Genomic DNA, 15,496 nt, shown 5'->3' with positions numbered 1-15,496 from the left:
CTCTAGCCCTGTGATTGTTTCCTCTTCCCCTAGTCCATCATCCAACTCATAGCTTCACTTCTTTCCCTATTTGGCTACAACTATATGGTACACACATTCAGCCACTCTCTGACTGAACATCAGAATTCATTACTCCACCGCACATACTCCCAAATCTCCAACCTCACAGAAAGCCAACTATCCTTTCTTGTTCTCATTTCAACACCAAAACTATGAGTGCTGCTGCAATAACACAATAATGGAGCCATCTGTCTCTGAACTGTGTTCACCATCAACACTTTGACACCAAATGTGTTGGTTTTCCTGCACCAATTCTCCAACTCTCCAAACACCAACTGGGTGTCCTACAATTCCATTCAATTCTGACACTAACTATAAATAATGTCACTTTGAGATATCCATCTTTTTTATGTTGTAATTTCTGGTGGGTATAGATAGCATATTTCATTAAGTTTTAACTCGCATTTCACAAATTTTTTTTTGACAATTTGGCTTTCCTTTTTTGTGAAGCGTTTTTTCAAGTGTCTTGTCCATTTTTCTATTGCATTCGCCTTTTCATTGATTGTAGGTACAACTGATCAAATCATTGGCCATTAGTGATTACATAATTTTCCAGCCCCTCTTTCCTCTCCAAAGTGGGGCTGAAAGTTCCAACCCTCTAATTATGACCAGGTCTGTCTGGATACCAACTCTCAGCCTGAAGTTATCTAGGGGACCCCAACCACCAATGATCACATTCGCATACAAAAACACATTCTCATCACTCCAGAGATTCCAAAGGTCTTAGAAATTTTCATGTCAGGAACCTGGGAAGAAGACCAAATATATATGTTTCTTATAGAATAAAATATATATGTTTCACAATATCACACTGTCACTACAAGTATATGGGCCTAATATTAGCTAAGTCCTTAGGACTTTCCACAGATGGAGGAAAATCTTTCCATGTTTTTGGTTTATTTTTCCCATTTCCTAAACTATAAATACTCTCCTTACGCTCCCTACTCTTCCTCTGCCCGCAGTCTTTCGGAAGATGATCTACCTTAATGAGAAACTTTGAAGCTATTAGATATGCCCCATCTCAACTTCTCTTCTACACATTCCTCAGTGTGCACATCGACCTTCAGCTCCCTTCTTCCACCTTCAGAGGAAGCTGCACTCCTTCTTTTGCATAAAGCTAATCTCTCCAACTTTTTGGTCCCATTCTATTTTCATCTCCTACAAACTCAAACTTTGCTCCGTTTCCTCATTAATCTCTATTTTATTTCATATTTTTAAAAATTAACTTTTAATTACACAATACATAAACTCTCCTTGTAAAAAAATTCAACCATACTGTAAGGCACATATTTCTATGACCAACCTCTATCCTTTTCCCCACCCCTGCAATCCCAGTTCCCTCCTTTGAGGTTACTGATTAAATGTGCAGCTTCCCAAGTTTTTTTCCTAATATATACAGACATATATGGATTGGTCAGATTTTTTTGAGTAATTTTTTAAATTTTTCAATTACCATTGACATACATTATATTAGTTTCAAGTGTACAGTACAGTGATTAGACATTTATATAACTTATGATCATCACCCTAATATATCTAGTACTCAGGTCAGATTTTTTTTTTTTAATGCAAATGGTACCATACTATACATACTATTCTCCAACTTGGTCTTTTCATTTGATAATAGGTCTTGGAGATTCTTCATGTTAGTATCCAGAAACTTACTGCATTCTTTTTTGACAAATAGTATTTAATAGCATGTCTATACCAGTTTATTTAGCCATTTTCCCATCTATTGAACATTTAAGGTTGTTTCCAAGTATTCACTGTTAAAATACAGCACCATCTGGGAACTTGCTAGAAATGCAAATTATCAGGCTCAACCCACACCTAATGAATCTCCAGGAAAAGAGCCAAGGAATCCATGTAACAAGTTTTCCAGGTAATCCTGATGTTCACTAAAATTTGAGAACCACTGTTTTAGTACAGATACTAAAATTTGGAAATTTGTAATAGATCCTGCCAAATCAAATGCTGTACTTTCAACCTTTCCCTCTCTATTGGCTCTCACTCCATAACCTATGTACATGCTAATATTAACCTTGATTTTACACACACACATACACAAACCTCTCTCTTTCCTTGCTGTAGTCAAACATCTCAAAAGAACACAACACTCTCATTAACTCTATTCAATTACTTTCCACTCTCCTTTTCTCTCACCTCCAATTATGGCTCTACCATTCTTTGCTTTTCTTTACTTATTCCACCCCCTCCACAAAGTCTGGTTTATTCCAGCTCCCTAACAATATTATTCCTGCTCTTTTCTTCATTCTTCTAACTATTGCTATTTCAGTTCTGGCCTGCTTCTCTTGTTGGATTAAAGCAAGTCTCTTAACTGGTCTTCTTCAAAATTCACCAGTCATCTTTAATAAAATATGAAATTATATTTTATATTTGCTTAAGTCCCTCAAAGACTCCTTGAAAGAGCTTATCCAGGATCTGGCCCTTGCCCACCTCCCCAGTGTTTGCTCATCTTATCCTGTCCCTGTATACTTTAAGGACCAGTAAAGGCCAAACTTCTAACCATTTTCTAAACAATGTAGGCTGCTACTCATATCTTAGCTTGGATCCTCTGCCTGTCTGTGTATACCATCCTGTGTCATCTCATCCATCCTTCTAACATCTACTCATTTTTTGAGACTTAGCTCCAGGGTAAAGCTTTCCCTGATCAGCCCTAGTCTTCCTTCAGATAGAAATGAATACTAACTCCATCTTTTATAACTCCATTGTCTGCTACAGACTTATTTTATAGCACCTAACGAAATTTGTCTTATTCAATGCTGTACAAAGACTCTCAGTACAAAGACTGAGAGTAGCTGGGGCTCAATAATAGCATTTTAAACAAATAGATGAATTTGCTAAACAAAAGAATAACATTTACAATAATAAAAGAGAAACAGAAATAATAGTTTATAATGCCATCTCTGTGCTAGGTACTTTTCTAAGTGTCTAAACACACATAGCCCCAAAACAAAACAACATTCCCACAAAGAAATAAACAAAAAACAAGGGAGAGCAGTGACTAAAACAAATTATACGCATGGAAAATTCACTATAATATGTTGACAAGTGCTTTAAAATACAATCCAAATTGCCTAAGTAATAGCTGCAAGCCCAGAATTTTGTTTCTAACAATGGTATCAGAAAACATTCTGAGAAACGCTGGTATTGTCCACCATAATGTTGACTCTGGTCTTTTTCCTATGAGAGACTGAGTTTCTTAAACTTGTTATGATGATGTATTATTTGAAGTGCTTTTTGAGAGCTCAATTTTAAAACTGTGGCACATTCTGTAGCTCACAGCCTAAGTTCAACTAAACTTTCCCACGATGCTTCTGGGATATCTGCCTTTAGGTTAAAGACAGTTCATTTATAAGTTTAGTAAGTTCCACAAAATACTTCCACATAGATTTATTTGTGTCTGGTCAGTAAAGACAGAAATGTGACCAGTGTCAGATGCACTCAGCAATAAACAACTTACCTGCTATGAACTCTGTTCCTGCAAGTTCAGCAGTTGCAAGGAAGTCATCAAGGGAGCTTTGTTCAGTCACCGACTGAAGATTAAGACGACCCCAATCATAGCCATCATTGAGTTCACTTGTGTGTAACTATGTGCAAAACAGGGTAAAAAGAGAGCTACTCTATTCTGTTCTTGACAGTCAAACAAACTCTAAAATCCCAAGAACTATTCTGCAGTCTTCAGCCATTTTAGAGTCAATACTAATAATAGTTAACATTTAAATGAGCATTTTCTTATCTCATGATAAGCACTTCCCATTCATTATTTCACTTAATTTTCAAAATCTTTTTAAGCAAATTTTAATATATTTCTATTTTACCTGTCAAAGAAACAGGCTTAAATAAATTGCCTATAGTTGCAGCTAATAAATGTCAGAGATAGAATTTGAACCCAGACTCTCTGGTCCCGGTAGCCACAGGTAGACAAAATTTTTTTGGAAAACCACAGTAAGAAATCCCTTTGACCCAGTGACTCAAATGCTGTGATACACAGAGTGATATAATTATGTACCATTTGGTAGAGTAAAATGGAAACAAAAGAACCCTGAAAAAGTTAACTTATTACATGAAATACACTATGATATTTTGAATCCTATTCTGGAGGATTAAAAAAAGGGCTAGTTGCAACCCATTTAACTGATTACCAGACACAATCCAAAGTTTGATTAACACCATCCCAGCTGCATGCTCAGTACAGGTACAAATAAATTAAAAAACTGAAGGTTAAAAGGTTAGATGGTTTTCCCAAGGCTACAGAATCAGTAAAAATCAGAGTAAGGGTTAGAATTCAGTTTTTTCGAATTTGTATTCAATCTTCCCACCGTTTCCTAAACACTACATTAAAAACAAGTTGCTTCAAAATCATATTAAAATTACTACTAATGTCCAGGGAAATTTTGACCTGATAAATATTGATGAGCCCTCAATGCTGCTTACTGTGCATATTATATGTATATAAATTAGATGGGGTGACAGTAGCACATAGATAGCACCAGGGTCATTTTTGACTTTAGCACAGATTCTTACTGAGAACTTAGTCTCAACTATCTGGGATTGTGAATGGTCAAATAACAAGCACAAGTCAAAATACTCGGTCAAATAACAAGCACAAGTCAAAATACTCTTCAAGGATCTTAAAACTATGACCGGCCCTAGGCCCAAGAAAACATTAGGCCGGCCCACCACAATTTGGAGAGAAGCTGTTCGTCTTTGAGCCAAACCACTAGAGAATAATAAGGGTGAGGCAGGAATTAGAGTTATCATGCACTTCTCGTAACAACTAGCAACTGTTAGAGGGACAATTATTTGAACAAATTAATACAAAAAGTAGTTTATGTGTCTTTCCTGCTCAGAAACTTCCGAACGCTCCAATGGCTTATAAAGCAAAGACCAAACTATCATCCTGACATTTAAGACCTTTGAGGATATCACTCCAGCCATATCGTCACACTAGCCCTCCTTTCAAACCTCTAACTCTGTACCCTCGTGTCCCGCCTAGAAGAAAGACCTGCTTATCGACCTGGCAGAAATTTATACCCATCCTTCAAAACTCTACTTAGATGTCACTTCCTCTGGAAAATTTCCCGGTGCCCTTTGACTCCAGGCTTCGCACATTCACCTTCTCATAACTAGACAGACAGTCTGAGAAAGATGACAAGATCTGTCTTACCCAGGAGTCGGTGTGACGGTGGCTACGGCTCCGCTGAGTCTGATGGCGGATAAGGGCCCGGCCGAGAGACCCAGTGCCTGGACCTTTCCTCCGGCCCATGGCAACACAGCCACCACACAAACCTTCTTAACCGAACACACGCGTTTTCTGCTATTCAAGAGCTCGGTCCTCGGAAGTGGGGTATGAACGAGCCCAAGTGGTGGAGGACCGCGTTGAACGGAAAAAGGAATAAGTTGCTCCAAACTGCCTTTTTATATCTCGAGTTTACCATCATTATAAAACACAAATCTAAAAATTTCCTAGTAACTTGATTTTCCGTAGATATTTCTAAGAATATCCCAAGTGAGTGAATTACAGAATGGTACCTTCCAGATTTGTGCGTTGATCTTTAGAGTCCGGCGGGGAACTAGGAGAGCTGGAAAACATGGCCTTTCGTATTCGCGGTACTAATCCCGCCTCCCGGCTGTTTTCATCAGAAGAAGGCGGAGACTCGAAGGGAGGATGTTTCAGGGCTTTCTGCAAAGTGGCATTGCCGCTTGGCTCTTGTTTTCGGCTGATGTCCCAAGATATGGCCTCGCCGCTGTCATTCCTAGAACCTAAATAGCTTTTTGTTTAGTCTTCCCGAGCTACGAATTGGGGAGAAAACCCTGCCTGGTTGGGAGTTCGGAATGGAAGGATGAGTAATGTTTCCAGAGCTTGGCAAATTTGCAGGGAAAGCCAACGGGATCTTACTTAAAAGCTTTATTTTAAATAGTAGTTATACGAGGATTTTCGACTCCGCTGGAGGTCGGTGCTTCTAACAACCCCACTCTCCTACCCCCCTCCCCGCGCGCGCCTTGTTCAAAAGTCAATTATAATCTTTTTTTTTTTTAAAGTTAAAAGTTCCACTTAGAATTCTATTAAAATTTTTCTGTAATTAAAGTGGAACGGTGAGGCTGCTCTGCTTTGGCTTCTGTTCCTCGCTTTACCGTTATTTTCTCTGTAATGGGAATATAAAAAGTTGGGTTAGAGTTGTGTGGGTACTGGGCGTTTTACATACATTTCATTAACGGGGAGGACCACCTCAATGTTAGGATACTCAGAGAAGCAGGTGGAATATGTGTGGTGTAAGGAGCCAAACCCAACTCTCATCAACTATCTTTTACTGGAGAAAGGGAAGAATGTGGGTTATTAGCATGTGTTTCAGAACCTAATGTTTTTCAAACTTTAATGTGCATGTGAATCTTGGAAATTTTGATAACACGCAGATTCTGATTAATAAGGTCTGGAGTGAGGCCAGGGACTTGGTACTTCTAACAAGCTCCCGGGTGATGCTGAAGCCAGAAACTTGGTACTTCTAACAAGCTCCCGGGTGATGCCCATGCTGATGCTGCTGGTCTGGTCCATGGGCCACACTTTGGCAAGAGAAGTTCACTCCCTCCTGATGCAGATGAAGACACTGGAGTGCACTGGCTAAACATCAGTCATAGCAATCTAGGACCATATCACCCACCTATCTCTGATTTCCTGCTGAGACTCTGTGTATTACACCTCACTGCTCTTACTGAATTAGAGTGAACTTTGGGAAAACACCCAAGGGTTTACTCACAAACCATGTAGTAGTTGGCGAGGCTTTGCAAAGGCAGGGTTCAGCAAAAGAATGTATCAGAACATGACTTCTTCCATTTCTCCACTTAGAAACAGTGTATGTTTAAAAAACTTGAAAATAATCTCCAGAAGTAAGATATGGAAAATACCCATGGAAGAGAATAAGCAGATAGTTCCTGGCATTCTCTTGGAGTTTAGTGGTTAAAGATAAAACTAATTCATAAAGTAAATGAATTTTACCTTCTAATGACAATAATAATAAGGTAATATAAAGAAACCTGCCATCTCATTCCTAGAGTTCAGTGAGGAACTTGGGACTTCACCCTTGTTTCCATTTCTAGATTTTGTCGCCTTAAGAGAATTTTAAAAAGCAAACACTTTGGGTTTCTACAGTCATTCTTCTCATGGACTCAAAAAAAAACCTGAACAAAAAAAAGGGCAAATTAAACAAAAACGGGCGCCAAAAAAAAAAAAAACGAAAATAAAAAAATGAAAAAACAACAACCAATCCCAAACGAAAAATAAGTAAAGCAGAAATAATTTAATATTTTCCGCAAGAAGTTCCTTGAATCTACCATTGAAAAATAACTGGCTAAGCCACAGTTTTCTTATCTAGTTAAGGAGAAAAATAATTCCTATTCTGCAGGAGTAGCAAATGAGATAACGCTGCAAGAGCATTGCCCAGTAGTCATAGAATATCAATTTTCACAGCTGAACAATTTTTTTTTCCCCAAGGATGATGCAGGTGAGAATCCAGATATATAATTAATCCATGTTGAGAGATTATGATGCCAGTTCAGTGAGAAGAGCAAGGAGAAAGGGAATTGAGAGTACTGATGAGACAAGATCATAGGATTCAGATTCAGAGGAACAAAGTGAGAAAGAGGAGGCAGCTATGTATGAAGTGGTAGTAAAGAGTGGAGCAAGGTGCTGGCTGCTGCCCAAGTGAGGGGATTGCAAAGATGAATCAGCCCAGGTCCCTGCCCTCCAACTGGAGAAGTCATTCCACCCACACACTTCAGGATACAAAACAACCCAGCCAAACTCCCCTCATCACTTTGTCACAACAGTGGAAACACTCGTCCACCCGGCTTGTGTCTGGAAGATTGGTAAAATCCTCCCGATTCTCCCCATAGCTGATCCCTCCACTGAAGTCAGGCTTCTGTAAATAGTTGATCCCTGGAGGAGGCTGCACTGATTTCAGGATTGGAAGCCTCATATATAGCTTCCAAAAAGCAACACAGGAGTGCTCCTCATTCATGATGTTGCATAACACTTGATTTACTGCAGCTAAACAAATGTAGTTACAAACCCTGAAACCCACACCCAGGAACAAACCTTGGAGTAACTTTCCAGCTTTCTGCTTTCCAACTCCACACTGTGTGTATCTGGGCTCCACATCTGTCTGGGGAGGGAGAGGGAACAGTGGGTGGGTTTCTGTTTTTTTCTTTTCACTCTTTGGCCAAAAATGTGTCAGTGGCAGAAAAATTGTTCCAAGGCAAGTTTGGAGCCCTGCTGTCCTCTCCCACTCTCTACACCAGGGATCCCCCACCCCCAGGCTGCAGACGGGTACTGGTCTGTGGCCTGTCAGGAACTGGGCCACACAGCAGGCGCACACAAAGCATCTGTATTTGCAGCTGCTCCCTAATGCTAACATCACCACTTCAACTCCACCTTAGATCATCAGGCATTAGTTCTCATAGGAGCACCAGTCTCTGGTGCCAAAACGGTTGGGGACCACTGCTCTACACCACTTCTTCCACAAGGACATTAAAGCAGTTTGCCTAAGGCTGAGGGGTGTGAAAATAAAAGTCTGGCAGTCTCTGCCGAGTCACTGAATCAGTAGGGAAACTCCCTTCTATTATCTGTCATTCTCCATTAAAAATAGGTGGATTCACACACATGAGTGAGTTTCAGTAATTCAGTAGCCCTTTGTCTATGGTTATTATAGATTATTAATTTAAGTCACTTCAATCAAACATTGATTACCTGCTTGTGCAAGTCATTGTATATACAATGAAAAGTATAAAGGACCCCTTGCTTTGGTGATACAGGCTACAAGATCCTACGTACACTGTATTTGAACCTGAATTTTTCTCATCTTGTAGTTATATGTGGAATATCTAGAGTCTTTTAATCATAGATGATTTTGCAATTATTATTTTCCCTCACCACAGTCAAGTGAGAAAGGGCACTGTTATTTTTTCTGAACTTTAAGCTATTAAAACTAAGGCCCAATAAAGTTAAGCAAATGAAACAAAGTAAAGGAGGATGGAAGTAAAATTAATAATCACCAGCTCTGAAATCTGCAGATAGGAAGTAACAAGTTTTCTCTCGTTTATTTATTCCTTCACTCATTCATCACTAGGCTCTGAGAGTCAGCATTGGACACATTTCCTGCCTCCTCTCCTCCTCATGAGCTTACATTTTAGTGGTGATCTGCCTGACAGAGGGACTTTTCCAAGGTTAAATAGCTCAGGCCAGTGCCAGAGCCATGAACAACACCACCAGTTAGGCCCTACTCCACCAGGAGGGCCTTCTGACCACTGGGATTTTACATTTTGTCTCTAAATGTAACCCCTCCACTTGAATCACTCTAATAAATATATTAATAAGTGTTAGCATGTCAATTTGGATGGTGAGAGAATAAGGAAAAGGTGAAGAAAGTGTAATTAGCCTCGGGAGAAGGGACTCCCAGGGTATGTGGGGGCCGATTTCTATTTATATGAAGGACTGTCATAGGGAAGGGAGAATATTGCTCTCAGTAAAGATAAGGCAAGCAGAACTAGAACAAATGGGTGGAAATTACAGAGTCACAATTTTAGGTTCAATTTGTTTGAACCTTCTTATAGTCAGAGTGATTCAAAGGCAGAATGCAACGTAGTGAGCTCTCTGCCACCAGTCTAGAAAAGGCTAGTAACCAAGTGTTAGGGTATTCTAAAGCAGATTTATGCTTCAAAGTGAGTGTTGGAATAGATGACCACTCAAGTGCCTAATAGACTCCTTACCCTAAATCTGAAATAACAGAGAAACAATGATGGTCTCAGAAAGAGTGCCTAGGCTGGCAATAGCAGGGTGGTGCCTTTACCATGTAATTTGGGGAGAAGACTATACCCTGCCCTCTTTGTCATGTGAGAGTTGAGGGCACTGCAAACCATCATCTAGCCAATTCGATCATCATTAGTTACAAATACTATTATTACAGATGGAAATGTTAAGATCCAAGGTTTCTGTATTAAAGCTAACCATGCAGGGATAGTGATTTCTCTTCCTTCTACCTTCAGAGGGGGCAAACCACTCCGGTCCTCTTCAGTGGTCATTGCTTCTGGTGGCACTAATGAGAAAGGCTCACTTGCGAAGCTCATTGTTTCACTTCTCTTGACTCCCTCATGACTTTGTCTTTCTGCCGGGCCTTGTTCAGGTGGCTAACATTCTAAGTGAGCAGCCCATGAAAGGAGGGGCTTCATGGCAAGCAGTGGTCATGGTGAGGACATTTCTGGGGCTTGGGCCACATGGCGAACTTAAAGTTTGTAGATGTCTGATTTGTCTATTGTTCCTCTCTCACATCTGCAATTTCTTGTCATGGCCTCTGTTTTGAGATGAATGGTGTCTCTCAAAAAGAGAGGTTCCAGTTCTAACCCCAGGAACCTATGGATGTGACTTTATTTGGAAATAAGGTCTTTGCAGATGTAATCAACTAAAGATGTGGTCACATTGGATTAGAGTGGGCCCTAATGCAATAATAGGTGTCCTCATAAGAAGATACAAATTTGGACACACACAGAGAAGACATGAGGGAACACAGTGTGAAGATGGAGGAAGAGATTGGACTGATATGTCCACAAGCCAAGAAATGCCAAGGATTGCAGGCAACCGCCAGAAGAGGAAGAGGCAAAGAAGCATGCTTCTTTCTTCCAGCCTCTAGAACTATGAGAGAAAAATTCTCTGTTGTTTTAAGACATCCTGTTGATGATAATTTGTTATGGCAACCCTAGAAAACCAAAACAGCCTCCTATAATCTTAGAACTGGAAGAGTATTTGTTCAGCTCACAACCAAGGAGGCAAGGGCCCAGAGAGGGGCAGCATCTTGCTCTGGGACTTTCAGTGAGTCAGGGCTGGGATGTCTGAGCTCTGGCTCTGATCATGGCACGTCCCTGCTCAAACGCCTCTAGTGACTCACCACAGCTTGGGAGACACCTCTAGCTGCAATTCATGGCCCTCCAGAGTCAGGCCCCAACTTGACTCAAACACAAAGAGCATAGGCTTTGGAGATCTTGGGCAAGTTTTTTAACTCCTCCAAGTCTCAGTCCATTCCCTCTGTAAAATGAGGAGAATATTATAGACTTCACAACATTCTTATGAGGATGAAACATCCAGATGGATCCAAAGCACTTAGCACAGTGTCTGCCACATAGTAGGTGCTCAGTACACTTGAGTTCCCTGCTTTTGCCTCAGTCTTAAATGTTCAGCACTGGCCATCATCTTTGTGAGCCATTTCCTCCCTCTGGACTTCTTGCTTCTGTCTCCGTCCATAGCAACTTGCTCATCTTTCAATGAAGCATGAAGCTCACTCCATCCTTGATGTGAATCCTCATTTCTTCATTGTTTGGTTACAAGTTATTTTTTCCTCTGAGCCCCCAGAGTGCTTTGTGTTAAGCTCAGATTTCATTATCTCAGAGCAGACTTATCTGCACCTATGTTTTGTTCCCTACAGCATATCAGAAGTACCTCCCTGAGTCCTCTCTGAATCAGTGGATACTGGATTATAGCCTCCTTATGGGTGAAACCATATGCATCTACCCAGCACCTATTGGAGAGAGGCCAGTGTAATTAATATCTGTGATTGAAGAGCTGTTACTTTGCCAGTTCATTTGCATAGCTTAGCTAAAGATGTGCCAGCCCCACAGGCCCAGAGAGAAACTGAAAAACAAAAGCAAACTAAAATACAGGTTGTGTAATATCTTTTCTACTCTCAATTTGAAAATTTCCCAAGTATTTACCATACACATTTAATTGCATTGGTACTTCTTTATATTATTTCCTAAGAAATAAGAACTGATACAACTCTCATTGTTTTTGAAGTGAAAACCACAGAGAGGTCAAGGGTCACTGAGCATAGCAAAGGAACCCAGTGGGCCACCAGACTCTCATGGGCCTTAGCATGATCTTGACCACTAGGGAGACCAAAGTCTCACTGGGTATAGCCAATGATAGTCATACTCAACTCTAACCTCTTTGGTGTCAGTGAGAGCCAAGTACCATGGGGACTTTTGATTAAGGGCCCAATGAGTGGCAGCTCAGTCAGGTCACAGGGAGAAATATGTTTGGTTGCTAAGGGCTGCCCATGCCCAGTCCCCCTATGAGCCCAAGAGCCTTCAAAATATAGTCCTTTATAGGAGAGAGAATGTAGAACATGTATTCTACACATTTACATGTTTGAAAGCCTCTGGCTTTATGTTTAGCTAAAGGAAACGGCCCTGAATTTAGATTCAGGCCACATGGGTCTTAATCTTGGTTTGGCTGCTGAATAATTGTATGGTCATGTGCATGCACTCTCAGTGCCTCAGTTTCTTCATCTGTAAAACCTGGGAAGTAGAGTTGACTAGATTGTCTTAAAGGGCTCTTTCAATTCTGACAGTCTGTGTTTATTATAGTTGAATTGCTGGGAAAACAAACACATAGTTATCGTCCACAAACTTTTATGGTTTGCTGACATGGCAGGCATTGTGCTAGCAACTGGAGACAGAAAGGTGAATTAAATACAGTCACTGTCCTCAAGGAACTCACAGGCTAGTGCAGGAGGCAGAGAGTTAAAAGACAATAATATTGCAATAAGGCAAGTATGGAGGTAGAGATACAAACAGGGGAGCAAGGAGAAAGAGTCAGGGAAGCCAAGGCAGTTTTCTGGAGAAGATGGTACCTGAGCTGGCTCTTTAAAAATGAGTAGGGGTTAGTCAGGGGGAAATGGCAAGAGTAAGTTACTCCAGTTAGACAGAACCATATAGCAATGGTGGGAAGACAAGAAACAGCCGCATGAGCCTGGTGAGAAGAACAGGCCATTCTTCATTTCTGGAGCAGAAATTACAAGGCCAGGAGAAGTGAGAAATGAGGCTGGAAAGGTAGGCAAGTGACAGGCTTGAACATTCTCATGTGTTATACTGAGAAACTGAGCCTGCAATCTGTGGTTGGCGGGAAGTCACTGAATTGTTATAATGGAAAGAGGTACGAAATCAGATTTGTGGTGTGGTAAGAGTGTGGAGGATGGATTTGGGGGTCAGGTTCAAAGGAAGAGAGACTTCTGAGCCTGAAGGAGAGAAGTGAGAATGGATGTGGATGTGTCTACGTTGCTCTAACTGCCTCAGTTTCTTTGAGGAAGCACCAGGTCCAGCTCTTGGCTCTGATTGGGAGCAGACAGCTTTGGAAAAGTGGTGAAGATTCATGGTACTCATTGAGGGGAGTGGGAGAGGAAATGGAGTCAGGATAAGAGAAAAAATGACTGGCTGGATAGGAGGTGTACTGCTGCTGTAACAAATTACCATAAAATCGACTTAAATCACCACAGATTAGCAATCCAACACTGGTCTCATTGAGCTAGAATCAAGGTGGCATATGGTCACCTTTCTGGAAGCTCTAGGAGAGAATTAGTACTTGCCTTTTCCAGCTTCTAGAGGCTGCCTGCATTCTTTGGCTTGTGGCCCCTTCCTCCATCTTCAAACTCAAAAGAGAGGGTTAAATCCTTCTCATATCCCGTCACTCTGACCCTCTTTCTGTCTTCTTCCCACTGGGAAAAAATCACAATAAGATACATATAGCATAAATTAACCATATTAAAGTGAACAATTAAGTGATATTTTGTACATTCACAATGTTGTGCAACCACCACCTCTAGCTCCAAAATATTTTCTTCACTCCAAAGGAAAACCCCATATGCATTAAGTGGTTGCTCCCCATTCCTTCTTCCCTCCAGCCCCTGGCAACCACCAATCTGAGTTCTGTCATTATGGATTCATCTATATGGATAGTTCATATAAACAAATTTCTATAATACTTGATCTTTTGTGTCTGGCTTTTTTCATTTCATATAATGTTTCTGAGGTTCCCACTTCCACTTTGAAGGAACCTGGTGATTGGACCCATCTGGATTATTGAGAGTACATTTCCTATTTTAAAGTCCACTGGTTAATTCCATCTACAATCTTCTTTCCCCTTTGCCATGTAATGTCACATATTCACAGGCTCCTGGGATTAGGACACAGACATCTTTGTGGGGAGGGGGTTTCATTATTTTGCTTACCATAGGAGAAGTCACAATGGGTTGAGGCTAAATATCTGAGGGATTCTACTTAGCAGTTCAGATCCAGAAGAGGGCATATGGACTGCGGCAGTGGTCCAGGGATGGGGCTCTGCTGGGTGGATGTGGTGTACAGAAATTGTGGACCTGATACTTACTCTGAAGGTCCTGGATGGGGAAAAGGGGGAGGAAAGAGGCTAGGAAGGAGTTGATAACAAGAGAAATGAAGTGGGCTAAGGCAGGGCTCTCCAAACTTTTTAATATGTGTTCAGTCTTGGAGGAGTTTAAGCAGAGATTCTGATTTAAGGGTAGGATCCAGAAATTAGCCCAGGGATTTTTGATACAGCCAGTGGGTGAGTCAACTCTGTGAGGAATGTTGATGTAGATCCTAGAGGTCTTGAGGAGGTTAAAGAACTCATGTTTTAGGAGTCAGGAATCAAAAGGGCTGGCAGAGAAAGAGGTTATCACACGGTGAGATTTTTGAAGTTGGAGCTCCTTTTTTAACCTGCTGAGCTCCTTCACACCTTAAGTCTTTCACGTTAGCTACTCCCTTTGCCTAACACAATGCTGTCCATATATATAGTTGTAAATGTTATAGTACCCACATTAAAGTACAAGGAAACAGAAAATTAATTTAAATAATATATTCTATTCAATACAACACAGCCAAAATATTATCATTCAATATATAATTACTGAAAAATTATTGAGATATTTTACATCATTTTTGTCTCACTATGTCTTCAAAATCCAGTGTGTATTTTATTCTTGCATCACATCTCAATTTGGACCGACCACATTTTAAGAGCTCAGTAGCCTCACATGGCTACCATATTGGTCACACGGGCTGGAATGTTCTCCCCTGAATCTTTACATGGCTGGCCTCATCTCATTTAGATCTCTGCGCAGGGATGCCTTTCCTGGTCACACTGTTTAAACCAGCTGCTCTCCATTCCTAATACTGCTTTCTTCTCTTCGGAGACTTATTGCTAAAGAATGTCTTGGTTATTTATTTTATTTTATTTTTTTTATCTGCCTCCACATAAGATATAAATCCCATGAGAGCAAAGACCTATTGCAGTTCTTTAGTTCTCTTCTTTAGTGCAGTATCCCCAGCAACTATGTCACATCCTCAATAGACTCTCAACAAATGTTTATTGAATGACTTTGAAGATTCCAGATTCATCTCTGAAGCCAACATTCATTCAGTAGGATGTTGGGGGAGAGGGCCCAAGAGAGAGGAGCATTATGCAAGAAATAAGGTGGGAGAAAGCCAACCTGAAAGCTTTTTGTGAACTAAAAGGCTGACTCTCAGATGTCAAGTTAGAGTCTTAGTTGCTTTTCAGCTGTGACTTGGCTACATGTTG

The 15,496-nt window shown here is 40.6% G+C and overlaps 1 protein-coding gene across 1 annotated transcript in view; it reads right to left on the bottom strand.

Annotated features, from left to right (window-relative positions):
- The window catches only part of LSG1 (large 60S subunit nuclear export GTPase 1), a 29,351-nt gene extending 23,751 nt beyond the window's left edge, over positions 1-5,600 (bottom strand). Inside the window, exons 1-2 of the mRNA XM_011381296.2 lie at positions 5,252-5,600; positions 3,545-3,671 (exon numbers count right to left, since the gene is read on the bottom strand). Coding sequence (XP_011379598.1) covers positions 3,545-3,671; positions 5,252-5,350 — 226 coding nt within the window. The 5' untranslated portion in view covers positions 5,351-5,600. The remainder of the gene's footprint in view (positions 1-3,544; positions 3,672-5,251) is intronic.
- Between the last annotated feature and the right edge of the window lie 9,896 nt (positions 5,601-15,496).

The sequence above is a fragment of the Pteropus vampyrus genome, unplaced genomic scaffold (genome assembly GCF_000151845.1).
Source record: "Pteropus vampyrus isolate Shadow unplaced genomic scaffold, Pvam_2.0 Scaffold14, whole genome shotgun sequence".
Classification (NCBI taxonomy): Eukaryota; Metazoa; Chordata; class Mammalia; order Chiroptera; family Pteropodidae; genus Pteropus; species Pteropus vampyrus.
This window is presented reverse-complemented; position numbering and strand designations above follow the sequence as displayed.